This window comes from Salvia splendens, chromosome 7, assembly GCF_004379255.2.
Source record: "Salvia splendens isolate huo1 chromosome 7, SspV2, whole genome shotgun sequence".
In the NCBI taxonomy this organism is placed as follows: domain Eukaryota; kingdom Viridiplantae; phylum Streptophyta; class Magnoliopsida; order Lamiales; family Lamiaceae; genus Salvia; species Salvia splendens.
In genome coordinates this window covers 8818211-8838659 of record NC_056038.1, presented here as the reverse complement: position 1 = coordinate 8838659, position 20449 = coordinate 8818211, and the positions used below count along the sequence as shown (strand labels likewise).

Sequence of the window (20449 nt, the reverse complement as noted above, 5' to 3'; positions counted from 1 at the left end):
AAGAAGGTTCAAGTGAAAAGGACGCCAGCAAGGTGCAATACTGACCAGGATGCACGCCACGGAGCTTGAACAGGAGAGGGAAAGGAATTTGCTAGGAAATGATCAACTATTGGGAATGGCAGAGCTGTCATTTCAGAAGAAGAGAAACCCTAACCAAGCCACTCTATAAATAGAAGATCAAATGAAGAAGGAAGTAGTCTTGGATACTTGGAGACTAGTTCCATCCACTCTCATAGCTCGCTGCCTAGTCCAGATTTCACTCAGAATCCTCGGCCGCCTACTGAAGGGGAATTGCCGTCCGTCATAGCCAGTTTGCCTTTGTGTTTCGAGAAGTGTTATCTGTTTCATCGCTTCGAGGAACCAAACAATCTTACTTGCTTTGTCTTTTAAGAATTTCTAGTTTACGTACTTGTTTTGTTGCATTTGATTTGGATTCCAGTAGGTATCTTAGCAGGAGCATCTTTGGTTGATAATCTTGAATGCAATGAAATTTGTTTTGGTTCTATTTAGTGTTCCAGCTCAATCATGTTTTAATCCACCTAGTTAGATAGATCTAGTAGCTTTACGTTGATTTCTGTTGTTATGTGTTCGAATCTCCCTAGTTAAGTTAGATCTAGTGTTTTCTTCAAGTTTCTCTAAGTTTCAATCGGTCATATCTTTCAAGAATGCATGGATCTGATTCCTGTCTTGATTTCACCATCTTGCATGTTAGTCAGTTAGGTAATTGTTGTTTTCTGTCTGATTTAGTTGTTGCAGTTTAATTTCTAGTTTAGATCCGAATTTCGTGACTTGATTTGGATTAGATTGAGTTGTTTGAGTTTGATTTCGAGCATTCATCAATGAAGGTTGATTATATGATCATTTTGTTGCTTGGTGAAGAAGAATATGTCACAATCTAACTTGGGACCACTTTTTGCTTTATGCTTTTTGTCCTTCTACCTTTTCAGTTTTCTTAGGTTTAGGTAGTTAGTTAGCCAACAATGTATGTTATTCTTTTTTACTTTTGTCTATCCATTTATAGTAAGATTTCACTTTTTACATGCACACTGGTAGTCTAGTTCACCTGTTTACGTGCACATTCCACAACATGAATCATTCAGTGTCTTACTAGTCAGGATTAAATTATTTCACGTCTAGTTAAAATTCAACCCCAAAAGCGTGGTAGCAATACAACCTTCCAGAATGTCATCACAAATGTATAACGCCTACATCCATCTCTGTGGGATCGATCATTTACTCCATTATACTAGCCAGTAGAGTGAGTTGAGGTTTTGATAGGAAAGATAAACACAGAGCCAGCGACACAACTAGGTCTAGGTACCCTCCTAGCCGGTTGGGAGTATTCACATACGAGTCGCAAGCATAGCTCTCATCAAGTGTCATTAATTACAATCTAACATATGAATCCTCTCTTGATTGCCCCACATGCGATTATATCATCTTACTTTGTCAGTCAAGTAACCAGGAGCATTATCCCATAAAACTGAACGAAGTAAATAATAGATAAAAATTAAAATTAAATAAATATGAAAAGTAATTGTTAATCCCTAAAATTTGTACAAATTACTAGTTATCCATAGGCGGGATAACAAAATCCATAATGAAAACAGTAAACATTAAACAATCAATTAATAAAACCCGAAGGGAATGAATCTTGAAATCTTCGTCTTCTTTCTTGCCTCGCTCCAATCTCTGAAGATGAATGGTGAATACTCAAATAAGGAATGAAACGAGTAAATCTTGTAGAGAGAATTCTGACTCGAGAAGGTAAGCTTTAAGGTGAATTAGGTCTGAAAGCATTTGCCACAGAAACTCAGCAGACCGCTGGCATGAAGTCAGCGCTCTTGGGGTTCTCCATGTCACTCTCGATGGACCACTGGTCGGGAGGTCTTGGCCCAGGATCTTTTACACAATGGGCCGCTAGAACCTCATCGACCACTGATAATGGGTCAACAGACCACTAACATATTCCGAATCCGCCGATTTTCAATTTTGACATTCCTCACAAAATACGTCAAAATACTAATTTGTACTTCAAATTATGCACTTACAAAACATATTTTTGCATGTATAACATTCAAAATGATCCAAATTTAGGCCTTAAAAGTATGAAAATTTTGTATTTATCAGTTACTTAGACAATTGTTATTTTAAATTGAAGCCGTTACCATAGCTAAGTTCAATTTCACAAGTGCATTTGAGACGACTTTCACTCGCTTTAAAAAGTGGTGCGCAATTAATATATTTGCCTCAATTGCAATGATTCTCATGTACGCATTCTTGCTTTAACAAGTAGTGCGCAATAAATATATTTGTCTAAGTTACAATAATTCTCGTGTTCGCATTATCAAATGATCAGTTATACGATATTGTTTTTTCCGCAAAAAGTGAATTGACATAACCAAACATTTCCTTTTTTCTTACTAGGAAAAAGTCAAATTATTATTTTGATACTAATAATTTTACAAACTTTGTGATTAAATATAAGAAATTTAATAATATTAGTAAAATTACAAGAAGAAATGTGAATGAAGTAGTGGAAATGAAACTGTTAAACCAATATAAAAGGCATCTTTACATAAAAAAGACTCAGTCGAAAGAAGGAAGACCCAAACCAACAACACTAGGAGAACCAGAAGCGTCTGCAAACGATATCCGGAGGTACCCAATTCCTTTATCTGCTTTCATGTTCTCAACTTGAATACATGTCTTATATCGCTTGTTGAATACTGTGTTTTTCTCACTGCTTCGTTTCTCTATGTGACCAAGTGTTGAACTTTTGCTACTCTAAATCTTCAAATTATTTCTCTTCTGATGAAATGATCAAATGTCAATAATTTCCTGCTTAGTTTCTGCTGTGGCGAATGCCAAATGTGTTTGATTGAAGATTGATCTCACTCAGAGATGTAACTAAATGAGTTACGTTTTATCTACGGTGTTATCATTAGAAGAGTGTCTGGCTGCAGTGATATAGCGTATGTCAGATGCAATTTTTGGTAATTCATGATCTTCTGCTTCTTACTTCCTGCCTTGTCAAGAAGCAACGATTTTTTTGAGCGCATTGCATTTTGGATTTTGGAATGCCGATTTACATTGGTTGTAAACTTGACTTGCATACTTGGCATTGATTTCTTATGGTCATGTTTTGCAGCTGTTTAATTTTTATATTCTATATGTAATTATTTGGATGAGTATAGGTTTATCTTATAATTGTGGATTAGTCTTCATTTATTAGTTGACCCTGGAAATTGTTATCCCGGTTTTGCAGAGTTGAATCTCAATTTTTCATTCTTTGAGTCTGAAATTGATATTTCTGATTGTTACATTAGTGCAATCTACTATGAGTTTATTTTATGATCTCATGATATTTTTTGTCCAGTTTATTAATTATAGCATGCCAAAGTAAACTGAATGTGTTAGTTGCAAATTCAAATTCTATAGTTATCAGATACTGTTTCTTGTAGCTGTGACTCAAGCATGTCCATTATGCCAGCTATCTATCTCTCTTTCAAATGTGGTTAGTCACTGTCTGTTCTCATAGCTTCGCTATGAAGACTCAGTGTCTCCAACTCAACCTTTTCAGTTACTAGATGATATGCAACCTTTGAGACGAACAAAGCAAAATGTATGCCTGCTTACTTCTATAGCTGATTACCTGTGCATGCAAAACCCATTCACAGTTTTTTTACATGTATATATAATCTGGCGATAACATTCAGTTTTTCTTTATCAGAGATGATATGAGTTGTATGTTAACTATAACAAGTAACTAGTTCTTTTGATTTGACCAGTTAGTGGGGCTTTGTTCAATTTACAGTGATGGGTCCGGTGGGAGGGAATAAAAAGAAAAGGAAAATAGAGAAGAAAGCTGAAGGAAACGCTTTGATCTTGGGGTCTTCGGAGGAGGGCTGTACAAAGTGGTGGGGTGTTTTGTCAAAGACAATTGCTGGTAATTTTCAATTTCTTTGCAGTTGCTTACATATTACAGTTAAAAATCTGTCTTGGTATACTATATGGAATTATGTTGTAATGCCAGTTTCTTTTTGGTAATTAGATTTTCTTATCATCATTATATGATTTATTTTTTCTGCGTGTGCCCACATGCACACATACACATGTATGTCTCATCTCAATTTTGGATGCTGATTGTCTCTCTGTTACTGATTGTACTCAATGAAAGTAGACAATGCAATGTTGTTTTGATTTGTTCTTCTGTGATCACCCAATGATCTTAAATATGAAATAAAAAGGATACTGTTCTTTTTTTTTTCCGATCAGTCAGGTGCTGGGGGTTCAACAATAATTCCTCCTTTCTCTCCCTCTCATAATTTGATTTGACAGAGAATAGAATATTTTATCAGACTGACTGCACCATAGAGAAGCACAGTGTTTTCATCTCTCCATTGCCATCATAATCATTGCATTCTTCTACGTTTTCTTTACATAAAGTGTCGAACCTATGTGCATAATATGGATATAACTGGAATCCATTTCTTGAAAGAATCCCATTCTCTTCCTATGAAACATATTACTTACAGAAATCCTTGTGTTAAGTGGCCATTTTTCTTACATATACTATGCATTAAATTTAAAACTTACTTGGTCATTCAGACTTAAAAATTCTGGAAAAACTACAATTCTAATTCACAAGCAGTGTCAGCTAAAGCACTAGCTATATAACTCTTTAGCCATATCTGGTAGTAGTATTATAAGTTGAGGGGATGCTGACCTGTTGAAGTAACTGTAATGGTATCGGTAGGAGTTATGATAAGCAAACCAGGTGGCAATGAGAGCTTTCATCTTTGACCTTCGGGTCCTTCATGAGGTTTTGAATGATGCTATTGACATCAACATAACAGCAGTCTTCACTTTGGCCAATGTACAAGCTGCTCTAATATTGGCATGTGGGGAGTAGAATATGCAGCATTAATTAAAGAGAGATTAATTTTCCTAATCATGCAGTAATTGAAATGAATATATCTGACATTTTCAAGTGATCTTATTTGAACAGATCTGCACATGTATTGGTGAGCATTATTATGAAATAGAGTTTGACCTTTGTGAAAATCTTCCCTTTAAGATGCAGAAAAACATGTTCTGTATTTCAAGTGAGTTTTAACTCTGCATGATGTAGCATTGTTTGCATGTCACTTAGGAAGTAGTATTAGATGGAAAATGACAATACATATTGGCAGATTATGAATATAACAATAATATTAACATGTCATAGTTTTAGATCTTTATGTACTCAAAGAAGCAGCAATATTGCTTTTGAATAAGGATTTTGCAAGTTTTATCCAAATTGTTTCCATTTGAAGGCTAGAAAAAACTATTGAGTAATAATCTTTAGATGGATGTCATGTCAGAGGACCTATTCAAGTATCTGTTCTCTACGCTTCACTTAGGGTTAGATGGGTAAAAATTGACATCTGCTAGAGATGAATGGAATAATGTGTCTAAATTCTTGACTGACTGGCACCAGTCTCATTGCAATCTAGATAACTGGAAACGTTAATTAGAATGATTATCCAGTAAGGGATATACTGTCAAGACTGTTATATCAGCTTCTCGGTCTCTAGGGTCATCTTTGAAGTTGAAGGACTGAATCATAAGGGTGATTTGAAGTGATATATTGTCCGTTGTAGTATATACAAAGAAATCGAATCTGTGCTGAAAATCAAACTTTCTGAGTTCTTATATATTCACTCTTATTGCTGTGTGCGCTTGTGCCCGTATATACTGACTTTACAGGGTAATTGAGCATTATAAGGTCCTAGCAAGTTTGTCATATTATTCAAGGTTTTTTCCATCATTTAGCACTAATGACGCTCAGATTTAAGCATATCAACTTTGTTGAATTATCCTGACTTCTTGAAAACTTCATGCTTTGCGCTCTTAAATATTTCAGCGATTGATGTTTCTCTGTCAATCTGCAGGTAGTCCATCGTCTTCACTGATATTAGACAGCTTCAAATCTACTTTCAAGGTGTCTAGAATAACTTTCGACTATATATGTTGCCTAGTAAAAGAGCGTATGATGGCTAAGACACATTTTTCATTCGCAAATGGTAAGCCAATGACGTTAAACGACCAGGTAGCCTTAGCACTAGTAAGACTTGGGTCTGGCAACTCGTTGATTTCAATAGGGGAGTCATTCGGGGCACATCACTCGACTGTCTCACAGTTGACATGGCGCTTCGTGGAGGCCATTGAAGAAAAGGGTCTTCACCACCTCCAGTGGCCTTCAACAGAATTGGAAATGACGCAAATAAAACAGAAGTTTGAGAAAATCCGAGGCCTTCCGAATTGCTGTGGCGCGATCAACACTACTCATATAACCATGCTATTGACCTCATCTGATCAGGAAGCTGACACTTGGCTCGATCACAAGCAGAACCACAGCATGATCCTGCAAGCAATCGTGGACCCTGATCTGAGGTTCCGTAACATAGTCACCGGGTGGCCGGGGAAGATGACTGACTCCTCCGTGCTCCAGAGCTCGAGCTTCTTCAAACAATGCCAGAAAGGGGAGAAGCTGAACGGGAAGACGATCCATTTATCAGAAAAAACAGAGTTAACAGAATACATTATTGGCGATTATGGGTTTCCATTGCTGCCTTGGCTTGTGACTCCATATCAAGGAAAAGAACTCTCAAAAGCTGAAGCAGATTTCAATAAGAGGCTCCTCGCAACTCAATCTGTTGCAGATAGGGCATTGGCGAGGTTGAAGGGGGTGTGGAGGATAATTCATGGCGAAATGTGGAGACCTGACCGGCATAAGCTGCCTCGGTTTATCCTAGTATGCTGCATTCTCCACAACATCATCATAGACATGGAGGACGGCATCTCTGATGACTTGCCGTCGTCTCTCGTCCACGATCAAGGATACAGGCAAGAGATTTGTGAACCTGTCAACAAAGCAGGATCAATTTTGAGGGACAGACTGTCTATGTATTTTTCTGGTAGATGAGTGAAGCAAAATCTTGCTAGTGCTTATAGGCAAACTTGTTTTCCTTCAAGTCCAATATACTAATAGGTAGAAGGGGTTGGGTTGGGTGGGCCCCAGGGGTTATTTAGAGATTCAATATTAGTATATTTTTTTCAACTAGGTGGATCAATAACAACTAGTCTACAAGACAAGTATTTTTTCAATGACTTCAATTTTTAATATTTTGTTTGTGAGCAATGATCAGGACTGATTGAAAATAGAAAATAGATGATCATATATTGCTGCAACGTTTTGATAATACACATTGATACATCAACTAGGAAGAAGAATATATGCATGACATAACTAGCAAGTCTTAGGAATGTACACTAACAACAATAAAGATGTACAACAACAGCAGCAGCAGTTACAGTACATATAAACTGAAGAACCAGTGTCCTAACATCTCCTAATCCTCGACGGAAGGGCTAATCTCCAACTGCCAATCAAGACACAAATTTAAGTTAGCTAACCAGAGTATATCCTTTTAAAGTCATCAAGGCTGTTCTACAGCGGTACTCAGTAAGGTTTTCATAACCGCGTTCTTCTTGGTTTTACCTAGCAAGAAAATAAAGAGGGTTGGTTGATTAATACCTCTACGCTTGGAAGTTTTGAAAATTGCTGGTTCCATCCTTCATGAAGAGCATGAATCTGTTTGACCATTGTTGCTTAACAGCATCAGGGACCAATGACTTGGAGATGAAAGGATTCCATGAATCCCCTTGTGCACTAGTAAGAACCCAAGTCACTTTTACTGGTGGCTCGATAAAAGACGAGGCTTGCAATTTTTTGCGAGAAGTATCTTTCTTCCCTCGAGTTGAGCTCTAAGAAGGCCAGTACAAGTAATAATTAGATTTGTTCAACTATGGAAAACATGGCCAATGGCCATCATCTCAAAACAATGAAATGAGCTTACCTTGTGATTTTCCAGTTTAAAAGCCCGTGCAAGAGGTTTATTTTCCATAATTCCTTCTAAAGTCCTGGATAATGGGGCGTCTTCGTCCAATTCTGCCAGGTACCTCTCAATGGCAATCAGGGAGCGAAACTTCAGTCCTGTCTCAGGTTCGCAGTAATACTGTGCGACAAATGGCATTAAGACATCAGTCGCAACGATACAAGCAAAGTAGTATGTGTTACTCGACCGAAGGCAAATGCCTAAGACATCAATACCCCCTCCCAGTGAAATGTTTACTAGAAGTAGCTCTGTTAACTAAGACCTAATAAAAATGTATGTTTCTGAACTAAAATTACGACTATTATTTTTGGTATGGGATTTCGTATACATGGTTATGAGCATGACATTACCTTGTCGGTGGACTTCACATACTTACGACGAACCTCCTCCACAATCCAACCATCTGGAACAATATTGGGGGCTTCCCGTACAACAGCCAAATGATTCTTGCATCCTTCATTATCCACTCTTAACAACTGTAACAGCATTTTCATCAAAACTAGGAATTATAATACTTAATCAGCACATAAGCATACAATCTAACAATTTTTATTTTCATATTTTCAGCATCATACAAAAAAGTAACCATTTTGCATACTCTACAATGTAATTTTATCTAGGCAAAAGTATGTTAAACAATCAAGTTTAAGTAGTAGCTTGTGCATGCCGGGACATAAACAAAATGATTCAACTAATAAGATTCATAAACCATCGAAGTCCAGATTATGTAATGAAGATTTAGTTTGTGATAGTATAATTTAAACAAGTTTTGTTCCTACATCCTACATTATGAAATTGATTTGTGGTTAGAGCATCTCTTATGGCGTCCCTCCGGTAGGACGTCCGGTCGGACACCGGGAAGGGCGACCGGGACGTCCGCCGTTGGGAGGTCGAAGGTCGGATACGGACGTCCCGTGAGGACGTCGGGTGTCCTCGGACGTCCCGGCGACGGGCGGGCGGACGTCCGCCACTGTGGCTTCAAGTCGGACGTCCGGTCGGACGTCCCGTTTTAAATTTTTTTTTTTTTTTAATCATGTATGTTTTTTCCGATGCAGTTGTTAATTTTTCCCGTCCGTATTCTCGGTCAAATTTTATTTTCCGTAAACGTAAATTGTTTTATTTGTGAATTTATGATTTTTTTTATTGCGGGATGTCCTAGTGGGAAGGGCGGTGGGAAGGGCGGATTATGCAGGGGATGTCCTAGTGATGTGGCAATGGGGTGGGATGTCCTAGTGACGTGGCAGGAGGTGTTTTTGGGATGTCCGAGTGGGACATCCGCCCACTGGAGATGCTCTTAGTTTGGGATTTAGCAGAGTAAGAATAATAGAAGGAGTCATTTACCTTTCCGCCAGAAACCATCATCCTCCGATATCGATATCCACGACGCTGCACACAAATAAATTACTATAACGAGTAAAAACATGAATCACTTACTACTAAAGCAATTAATCCATTACAACAAACTGCAAATGATGAAAGCAGGATCAAGATTAACGGGGGAAATGATTTTCCATCTCCTTTTCACTTTCACAATACACAAATACAATAATGTAGAACCAATTAATGCAATTAAATTTGACAAATACACTTTCATAGCCGCGGGGGATTCTGGCCGGAACCACCGCGCGCGGGCGGAGGGTGTACGGCACCAGCATTGAGCTTGACGATGAGCGGTGCTGCCGTCGCTCCATCATACACACTTGAGTTGAGTTGAGTTGAGTGTGATGTGTCGCTATCTGAATCTGTGTTTTATTGTCGGACTTTTGTGCACACGTTTCCTTTTCTCGTTTTTTCGAGTAATTAGTTAATGAGATGAATCGAATCACCTTACCACTAATTTATTTCACTACATTTTATACTCCCTCCATTCTCTCATAGTTAAGTCATTTTTTTTATTTCAAAAAATCTCCTCGTAGTTGAGTAATTTCCATATATAATAATTTTTTTCTTTTTCTTACTTTACTCTCTCTTACTTTATTCTCTCTACTTTATTCTTTTTCTTATTTTTTTTATCAATTTATTAAACACATTCGACATTTATTTTTTAAAATCCATGCCGAAAAGGGATTGGGGGGAGTACCCCGTATAAAGTACTACAGCAGTAGTAAATAGTCATACTAGTCATATCATTTCGAATTTTGCTACATCACTTCAGTAGACATGCCAACGGTTCGTAAACCGGCAGTTCCGGTTTCGAGAAATGTGGAACCGGAACTGAACCGTGAGGCTATTTCACGGTTCCGATTCCGGTTCAAAAACCGGCGGTTTTTTTAAGGTTTTTCACGGTTCCGGTTCAAGAAAAAAGTCACGGTTCCGGTTCGGGAAAGGAATCAGCGGTTACGGTTCCGCGGTTAACCGCCAAAACCGAAAACCTTGAGCATCTCTACACTTCAGTATTCTCTTTTCATTAACATATTGTTATTATTACTTCATCTCTTATTTTATTATTTTAGAGCATCCACAGTGGGGCGGACGATAGTCCGCCCGATGCATCAGACGGGCTATCGTCCGCCACTGTAGCAAGGCGGACAATGGCACATCCATCGTCCGCGGACGATGTGCCTCGGAACACGCATCGTCCGCGGTATCGTCCGGCCCATTGCGGGCGACGCGGACGATACCGCGGACGATGCAACGCATTTTCGTTTTTTTATTTCTTCAAAATTGTATAAATATACCACACTTCACTCTTCTATTTTCTCTTCCTCTATTTTCATCAATTAATAATGAATCCGGGTGATTTCCCAAATCTGAATAGTCCAGACGGATTGCCGATGTTCGGTTGTGGTGCACGGTGGCCGGGTACAGACCCTGACGAATATCGGCCCTTCGACTCCAACACCCAGTACGATTCAGATTTCAGCACAAATTCGTACGGGCTGTCCGACATGGAGCCGTCCCCCACCCACGCTCCCGCCGCCGCCGCCGCCTCGGCCTTCTCTCCCAAAGAGAGGAAGAAGAAGAACAAGCATAGAGCCCAGAAGTTGCCGCCTCCGGATAAGAACAAGAATTCGCCCCAGGGAGGACGAACTACAACCCTGAGGAAAGCGTTCTTTTGACGAAGTGTTGGGTTGATATTTCAGAGGACCTGGTGTTTGCCAACAACCAAAAGCAAATCGCGTACTGGGAGCGCATCGCTGAGCACTGCAACGAATCCAAGCCAGCGGCTGCGTACAAGCGCCATAGTGAGCAGCTCCGCAAGCACTGAGATCAGGTGAAGAAGCAGCTCAATTTGTTCTCGGCGGAGTATATGAAGTGCGTGAGGGAGCAGGGCAGCGGCGAGGGTTTCACCGATGTACGCGATAAAGTACTTGCGTCGTACATTTCACTGTACTCATCTCGACTCATCGTGAAGGACAAGCAGAAGTTCCAAGGAGGGAATATGCCCATATCGACTGCATCGAAGAGGACGAAGAACACCGTTACTGGTGATTATACGAGCAGCGACAACGGCGCACCTCATGGACCTCAACCAGCCGATGTACGAGGATGAGAGTTCGGGCACACCGATGTCCTCCCGGCGTCCCATTGGCAACAAGACTGCCAAGAACAAAGGAAACGGGAAGGCGACGACCTCACAGAACCCGGCCCAGACCGCGACCCCGACTTCGGCCCTGCCCCCCGGCCCCGACTTCGGCTGCGGCACATGCCTACGAGGATTTGGTGAGGGTCGCCACGCAGAGGACGTTGATGGACACCCACAACACCCTCAGGCAGACCGCCGACCCAGATGAAGCCCAATACCTCAAGAAGATGATCGATGCTCTCCAGTTCCAGCTGGGATGCTTTATACCAGCCTTTTTATCTGTAGTGCACTTGTTTTTTATTTCCACTTTTGTAATTTTTTTTAATTAAGTAAATGTATGATTTGCCTTTAAATTGTGGGGCCTTTTTATTTATTTTTCTTGACATATTTGCAATCATAAAAATTAAATACAAAATAGAAGTTAAAACTATAGGGAATCTCACTGCAGGTGGAAGGGTAGGATGATAAAATGCTGATGTAGCGGAGGATAGGGCGCCCTATAGGGCGGACTATAGGGTGCCCCATTGTGGATGCTCTATTATATTCTACTCCCTCCGTCTCATAAAAATATGGACGGATGAAATGACACGAGAATTAAGACAAAATTGATAAAGTAAGAAAAATGAGGGGAATGATAGTTAAAATAGTGTTAGTGGATAGTGAGACCACCTTATTATTAGTGTTTGATTGTGATATACTCCCTCCGTCCTAACTTAAGAGTCATGTTTTGCCATTTTCGTCCGTCCCAACTTAAGAGTCCTATTTCACTTTTAACATAAATGGTAAGTAGGTCCCACATTCCACCAACTTATTCCACTCATATTTTATTATAAAAGTAATATATATAAGTGGGACTCATATTCCACTAACTTATTCAACTCACTTTTCTTTATATTTTTTAAAACCCGTGCCCTAACTAATTAGGACTCTTATGTTGGGACGGAGGGAGCAAGTTGTAAATAACTTGATGTATAGGAGTAATATGTTGGGTTAACTTTCTATAAATGAAATTTTTATGAGAAGGAGAAAATACCTCATACTTTGTTCTTTAATTAGTACTCTTACTATCTCACAAAGTTTATCATGTGTCGACCAGCACAAATTTTAAAAAATGTATTCCTCCACCCCATAATTAAATATGTTTACTATCTCACAAAGTTTATCATGTGTCGACCCAGCACAAATTTTAAAAAATGTATTCCTCCACCCCATAATTAAATATGTATACATTTATCAAAATAAAATAGGAGTAAATTTTTTGGGGTTGAAGTACTCTCACTATCTCACAAAGTTTATCATGTATTGACCGAGCACAAATTTTAAAAAATGTATTCCTCCATCCCATAATTAAATATGGATACATTTATCAAAATAAAATAGGAGTAAATTTTTTGGGGATAACAGAAGCAAGATAGAGGCGCAATACCCCTCCGTTCCATTCCATTACAATTGATACATTTATTTTGGACCAAAAATTAAGAAATATACCAGTGAGTTAGTTGAGTGATAATATAAGGAGAAAATTTCGTCAACTTTATTGCATTTTTTCTGGACATTTTACCGGGAACAACTAAAATAACAAGGACAAAGAGTCCCCATGCAGAGAGGAGCTTGTACAAAAATAAAGGATTACTATAAACGATTACAGTTACCAACTCAGTGATCCTCTTTTGCTTGCTTGAACACAGAGGCCAAGTATCTCTGTAGGAATTTATCTAACATTCAACGTCAAAACAGAATCATGCAGAGAAAATGTGAACCCTGCAGTGACAGCTAGATGTAATCAAATCTAGGAGCAAAACTCAATATAACCTCTTCCAATGAAACAACCCTAATAACAATGCATAACCGAAACAGAAAAATCGCTGAGGATGACTGATGCATTTTCACCACAACAGGTCCATGATGTAGCACCTACTTAACTGCCCTCAGCCTTTGTACCTTGCATGCATTCAACCACAGCAAGCTGACTTGGGTGCAGCTTGCCCACCTCCACCAGCTCCATCCGCTTGATTCATCTTGATTGTAGACGGTTGCTATTGAGACAAGACAAATGCACTTCATCAACAAGGGCATCTTAAAATCATGACAAATAAAACCTCCATGTTTACCTCTGATTTGCTCTCCGTCTCTGAAAGCCTTTGCTTTATGTCCCTCGCTATAGAGAAGAAAACTTCTTCCACATTATGATTGGTTTTAGCGCTCTGCAGAAAGATATACACTTTTGAATTGCACATACATTAACAGTGTGCTTTATGGAAAATTCTCCGAGTACTCACAGTTTCAAAGAATTTTATCCCATACTCATCTGCCAGGGCTTGACCCTTGGAGGTAGGAACAGCCTAAACAGCAGTAAACAAATGAAATTTATTCCAGAAGTAAAGATAAGAAAAAGAAAAAGGTAAGGCAAGACCGGCTTCTGTCCATTTTGTGCATTTCTTTTAACCTTAAATTTGGATGTTTCCTTTTTAGATTTAAAATTGGTGAGCTAAAAAATTGTTTTACTAAGTCGGTGAGATGACAAGCTGAAAAATAGCACAAGCAACACATAACTATCTAAAAAATTTACTAAAACAAAGTTAAGACAGGAAATTACCCTCTTGCTTTCATCCATATCGGCTTTGTTTCCTACCAATACCTTGTTGACATTGTCAGAAGCATGCTGTTCAATGTTTCTGATCCAGTTCCTAATGTCTGGATAAAAATCATGTATGACTATGATCAGTGATTTAAGCAACCAGTGACATACTCTCAAAAAAAAAAAAAAAAGGTTGGAGTATCACTGTCCAAAAAAATAATAAGACAGTCAACTTCTAGCTCTTAATTCTTCAGGACTGTATTTCGGTTATTAATATGTCTGCTTTTCTCTTTTCAAGGGTGAATGCAGGAAACCCTATGGTTTTCATATAGAATCCCAAAGTCTGTCATGTGAAGACGGATGATAAAAAGATATCCAAGAGAGTTCACAATCACAATTGATCAGGATATAATTGGCAAAATACAGAACATGTAAGAATTATTTTTGAAGCAGAGAACCAACACAAGTATTTAACAAGTTTTATTCAAATTATGGCTGCATGGCATAAAAGAAACAGAAGGGATGGGTGTGCACTAGACTAAAGCTGCAGACAGAAGGAAATACATGCCAGGCAATTTGATCAACAAATACAGGGGAAGAAACCTTACTGTTAAAGGACGCCTCATCAGTGACATCATAGACAAGCAATATGCCCATTGCTCCACGGTAGTAAGCTGGTGAGAATATTTTGTGTGAGAAGAACAGAACAAATATATGTTTTGCATGGTTTGTGTGTGATTCACGAATATAGAAATAGTAAAGCATTCCTAAGGTGCTGGTACAAAAGAAAGAGAAAACCAAGACAAGTGCAATTCATTCTTTAAGAACTGGAGAGCCAACTAGGAAATTAATGAACTGATGAAAGGCCATTACTTGTGGTATGATAATGTGTTGATTATTGTGAGAATATTTGGGATGTTTATTTGAATCTAACAAGCATATAAATCAGATTTTGGTAACTAAGCACCATTAGGCACTAGCTAACCATGGAAACATTAATTCATCAAGGTTTGTATCAAAAAGAAAAAAAAATGAATGAGCAGAGAAACAGTCAAACAAACTATATGAAATTGAGCCAACAAAGCTTTAAGCTTTTTCTCCATAACCATCTAGGAACACATAAAACAACAGCTTTAGAAAACTTCTAGTTCACAGAAGGCAATTGGAACCTACCTGTTGTGATTGTTCTGAATCGTTCTTGACCAGCTGTATCCCAAATTTGGAGCTTGACTCGTTTGCCATCAAGTTCAACAGTTCTTATCTTAAAATCAATTCTATGGAGTAAATTATACACACATTCAGTACCCATACGATGCAATGTACAGTTCTCTATGAAAATAGAAAGCTTACCCAATGGTGGTAATGAAACTAGTTGTGAAGGAACCATCAGAAAATCGCAAAAGAAGACAACTCTTACCTACACCTGAAGGACAGAAGACAAAAGGCTAAGTAAAGATACCAAAGGGAATACACCCCAGACCTGCATTCTATAGTGACTAAGCAGCTCTGCTCTGACTTAAGAAATGAGCAGAAATCGAGAGTTTGAGATTCCCAACTCCACAAACCAAACTAGATGCAATCCAGAGAATGGCTAAGGAAATCACATGTGTGATACCATAGATGCTATTGCTTTCAAAAGAAAGTAAGAAATTGAAAGCAGGATTACAATTTGGATTGCTCCATAAACGACTCATGAACCAACTCCGATAACAAGGAACAGTTTGCAGAAGCAACATATTGAATTATACAGATACATCACCACCACAAATTTTTCTACGTTATAACTACTCGTCATGCAATCCACAAACATTTCCCACCCATTCGAAATTGTCCAGGGCCCTATGCCCGTGGTCGGTATATGCAGATATTTAAGAATCAATACGTCATAAAGCGAATAATTTTGAAGGTATACGTATATTGAGCTATAGATCCGAAGAAAAACAAAGTTTTTAATGCAAACAAGGATCAATTAGATCACGGATTCGAATTTGAATGTAATATCGAGATATACAATAAAAATATGGAATGAAAATGTAAGAATGGAAATGGAATGACGACCAACCGCTGTCGCCGATGAGGAGAAGCTTGATAAGACAGTCGTAATCTGCTCGCGCCCTTGCCGGTGGTGCGGCCATTAAACCTCGCGGATGGTGGGGATACCTTGACAATAAGGCGTCGTTGGATGTTCTTTCCTTTTTTGTCAGTGCGAATTCGCAAACCGCTCTGCATAAAAATCAAAATGATCACAATTCTATTTCGAGATAGAGAGGGAGACGGACACGCCGTCCCTACTTGGCTATTGTGCGCACCTTTGGGAGATCTGCTGCCCCCACGCGCATGCTAGCAAACAACGTCACAATACAATACAATACAATACAATACAATACAATACAATACAATACAATACAATTAAATACAATACAATACAATACAATTAAATTAAATTAAATTAATTGCGGAGGGCAATACACACAAACAACATGACAAGTATATTGCGAGTCTAGAAAAAAAATCCAATTTAATATTATGGTGACGGTGCACACTATAAATTATGGTCACGATGCACACTAGTTACAAAAATAATAAGTTGATCACAAATTATTTCTACTACGCTTCCGTCTCCCTGTAGCTATTCATTTTACGAGATTTCATGTCTTCTCCGTTCTCCAATTGGGGATTTGGAAACGGAAGGGGCCGATATAACTATTTTCTGATCTTCGGGGCGACATTGAATACAAACAGAGGGGGTGAACATGTAAATTTTATGTCTAAACCCATTGGCAATACCCTCCGGCCTCCACCATGGTTACCCTCCGCCGGGTCCTGGGGAGCTTGATCTAGCCCTGAAGTGTGACTGTGTGGTTGTCTTCATTTACTCATGATGCATGGTGCGGTGGGTGGGTAAAGTCTCGGGATTTCAACAGCATAGCATGGATGAGGAAGAAGATGGGATCAAGATCTAGTGGCGGATCCAGAATTCACCAATAATTGAGATGTTACTAAAGTTATTGGTTATGCGACAACTGACAATTGTCTTTCATTGCTGGAGAACACATTTCAATTTGTGTGTCAGCTATAAGCGAGATAGATGTTTCACGAACATTTTGCTAATCTTGTTGTCCAACTTACATTATGACTTTTCATTAATTCAATCTTAAAGTAAAATGATAATTTCTCTATTCTCATACACAACCCAATCTAGCCTTATTATGACTTCCATAATTCCTTAGTGATACTCGCATGTTCATACTAGTTTTATGTGTATTTGGAAAATCTCAAAATATAGACAAATATTAATAATGTTGAGATATAGTATAATCAAATGTTTGTAGATACATAAAAAAAATTTAAGTATCCATAGCCGACCCAAAATAAACAGAATAGTACGTAAAATCGATCACAATCCATGAGTAAGCAAAACGAAAAAAGCAAAGTTTAATCTAATATAGACGAAGGAGTAGAATATTTTTATCCACTATTCCTTCCGATATGACAGCTTCTGTGGAGAAAGTATTCCCTTCCGTTAAACTTATTAAGACAAATTGAAATAGAATAATTAAGATACAAATGAATGGATAAGAATACGTAATTGTTTACAATGAGAGGTGGGTAATAGTAGTACATAATTATTTACAATGAGAGATTTTAAAAAGAAAATTAATAAGACTATTTTTAGACGGTTTCAATTAGATAAGAGTAGCGTCTTCTTAAAAGAATTAATCATACTAACTTTACCTTTTAAAGAAACAAATAAAAAAAGGTTCTATGGTATTGACTAAAGAAACGGCAGCAGAAATATTGAATAAATCGAACTTAAATTGATTTTAAATTATTCTACATGATCATTACCAATTAACTCCTAATTTAGTGAGAGCATCCCCATCGTTGTTCGATGGGGCGGACCGCGTCCGTGCCGACGGCACGACGCTGCTCTATATATCGAGTACGTCCGTGCCGCTGAGCAGGGCGACGTGACGTGTTTCTATTGACCAACAGCAATGCCGTTGTAATTTTTTTTAAATAATACTTAAAAAAATCGAATTCCCAAAAATATAGCCGTTTATTAGCGTTTTTTTGATTTTTTTTTTAAATTTAAAAAAAAAATAATCCCAAAATCATCTATAAATACGCACATTCATCATCCATTTTTTCAGACAACACATTCATCATCCATTTTTTCATACAACTCATCTACATCTTCCTCTCTCACTCAAACCCTCTCTAAATTCATAAATGGATCTCAACGATATCATTGCGGAAGCGGAGTGCGAAGACCAAGAATACTATGAATAATATCGTGCCGCCTATGAAGCCTATGTCGCCGCCGCCACCCCCGTCCCTCCTCCTCAACAAACTAGATCAAAACGCCGCTACATCCCTCGTGACCGGGAGGGAGCCCATGAAAGGCTCATTGCCGACTATTTTTTCGACACGCCGCCGTTTTTGGAAGATTACTTCCGACGCCGTTTTCGCATGTCAGAACAGTTGTTTATGCGTATTGTCAACACATTATCCACCTGTGTTGAATACTTTCAATTACGTAGAGACGTAACCGGTCGACAAAGTCTCTCGGCGTTGCAAAAGTGTACTCGTGCCCTCCGAAAACTTGCTACTGGGCAAATGGCTGACATCTTCGACGAGTATTTGCATGTGGGTGAGTCAACTGAAATCCTATGCCTCAAAAATTTTTGCGACGGCGTTCGTTCTGCTTTCGGTGAGGAATTCCTTCGGGCACCCACCACAGAAGATTGTCAACGGTTGCTTCATCTTCACGAAACAGTCCACGATTTTCCCGGTATGCTTGGCAGTAGAGGTCACCAATCCGAACCGAACCGGACGAACCGGCCCAGAACCGTCACCGGCGGTTCTGAACCGGAACCGGAACCGTCGGCGGCGGTTCGAACAGGCACCGGAACCGCCGGTTCCGCCGGGCCGGTTCCGGGTCCCATATTTCGCGAACCGTACCCGGCGGTTCCGAACCACCGGTTTCGCCGGAACCGCCGGTTCGGCGGTTCCCGACACCTTTTCAGACCTACTTCTTAGCCTTTTCAGAAACCGCTCCCCCGGCCGCCGGTTTGGTCAGAAACCGTTGACGGAAACCGCCGGTTTCGGCTGAAAAACCGCAGGTTCCGGCGAAAACCGGCGGTTCCGGTCGCATTTTTCAAAATTTGAAATTTCAAACGGTCCTCGAAACCGCCGGTTCCATCGAAAACCGGCGGTTCCGGCGGCAAACCGGCGGTTCGCCGTGATTTTTCAAAATTTGATTTTTTTTTAATCACAATTTTCCCCTATAAATGCAATTGAGCATTGAGGATACGTAGGCATCTCAACTTAAATTTTAAATTTAAGTTTAAATTTAATTTGAGTTCAAGTCCTTTTCCTTTATTTCTTTTTTCTCCCCTTTGTTTCGAATATGTAATTTTGTAAATTGTAATCAAGACTTTAAGTTTTTGTAATTTATAATTTTGAAGTTGTAATTTCTAATTTTTATGTTGTAATTTGTAATTTTAAAGTTGTAATTTGTAATTTTAAAGTTGTACTTTGTAATTTTAAAGTTGTTTGTAGTTTGCAATTTTAAAGTTGTAATTTGTAATTTTAAAGTTGTAATTTGTATCAATAAAATTGCATTTGAACATCGCTTTATTCTAATTGTATTTATGCAAATATATCTACATATTTTACTTGAATTACAAATTTAAAATGCAAAAAAAAAAAAAAAAACCGCCGAACCGGATGAACCGGTTCGGAACCGGGCAAACCTAGGCGGTTCCGCGGTTCACGGTTCCAGAACCGGAACCGCCGATCCTTGGCCGGGCCGGTTCCGGTTCCACTTATTTTCGAACCGGAACCGGCGGTTCCGAACAGTGAACCGCCGGTTCCCGAACCGTGGCGACGTCTACTTGGCAGCATTAACTGCATGCATTGGAAGTGGAAGAATTGCCTGAATGCTTGGAGGGGGCAACACTTAAGCGGCCACAAAGGCGGCGACCCAACGCTTATCCTTGAAGCGGTCGCCGACTATCGCCTATGGATTTAGCATGCATATTTTTCGGTGTTGCCGGATCCAACAACGACTTGATTGAACGTGCTCTATTCTTCATCACTCTTCAATGATGTTTTGAATGGTGTAGCACCGGTGATCGACTTCACCGTCAACGAAAATCCATATCACATGGGTTACTATCTCGCCGATGGTATCTACCCAAGGTGGTCGACTTTCGTGAAGACGCTCATCAACCAGCAAGACTAGAGACGAATTCTTTATTCGCAGCGTCAAGAGTCTGCTCGGAAAGACGTCGAAAGAGCTTTTGGGTCCTTCAAGGCCGATTCAACATTGTGAAGGCCCTGTCTCGGCTGTGGTACTCTAATATTATTGCCGACATCATATACACATGTATTATC

General features: G+C 39.1%; 3 protein-coding genes across 4 annotated transcripts; 1 reads left to right on the top strand and 2 right to left on the bottom strand.

Moving 5' to 3' along the window:
* Positions 1–2432: 2432 nt before the first annotated feature.
* LOC121811449 (protein ALP1-like) lies at positions 2433–6996 on the top strand. 2 transcript variants are annotated; one of them, XM_042212306.1, is made up of 3 exons: positions 2433–2661; positions 3792–3949; positions 5937–6996. In XM_042212306.1, exons 2-3 carry the CDS (start codon positions 3820–3822, stop codon positions 6968–6970), a joined length of 1164 nt encoding a protein of 387 aa, XP_042068240.1. In that variant the 5' UTR covers positions 2433–2661; positions 3792–3819; the 3' UTR covers positions 6971–6996. The 2 variants fall into 2 exon arrangements, with proteins under 2 accessions (XP_042068240.1, XP_042068239.1); XM_042212305.1 differs by having other exon boundaries at positions 2435–2661; positions 3818–3949.
* A 203-nt stretch (positions 6997–7199) lies between these two features.
* On the bottom strand, positions 7200–9722 carry LOC121741014 (methyl-CpG-binding domain-containing protein 7-like). The gene is made up of 6 exons (XM_042133697.1): positions 9530–9722; positions 9285–9329; positions 8294–8419; positions 7905–8063; positions 7583–7812; positions 7200–7427 (listed from the first exon to the last, which is right to left on the bottom strand). Exons 1-5 carry the CDS (start codon positions 9635–9637, stop codon positions 7585–7587), a joined length of 666 nt encoding a protein of 221 aa, XP_041989631.1. The 5' UTR covers positions 9638–9722; the 3' UTR covers positions 7200–7427; positions 7583–7584.
* A 3376-nt stretch (positions 9723–13098) lies between these two features.
* Positions 13099–16365, bottom strand: LOC121810999 (ras-related protein RABE1c-like). Its single transcript, XM_042211746.1, has 9 exons — positions 16357–16365; positions 16110–16270; positions 15398–15470; positions 15221–15321; positions 14656–14721; positions 14066–14163; positions 13749–13811; positions 13581–13673; positions 13099–13505 (listed from the first exon to the last, which is right to left on the bottom strand). Exons 2-9 carry the CDS (start codon positions 16180–16182, stop codon positions 13422–13424), a joined length of 651 nt encoding a protein of 216 aa, XP_042067680.1. The 5' UTR covers positions 16183–16270; positions 16357–16365; the 3' UTR covers positions 13099–13421.
* Positions 16366–20449: the final 4084 nt, after the last annotated feature.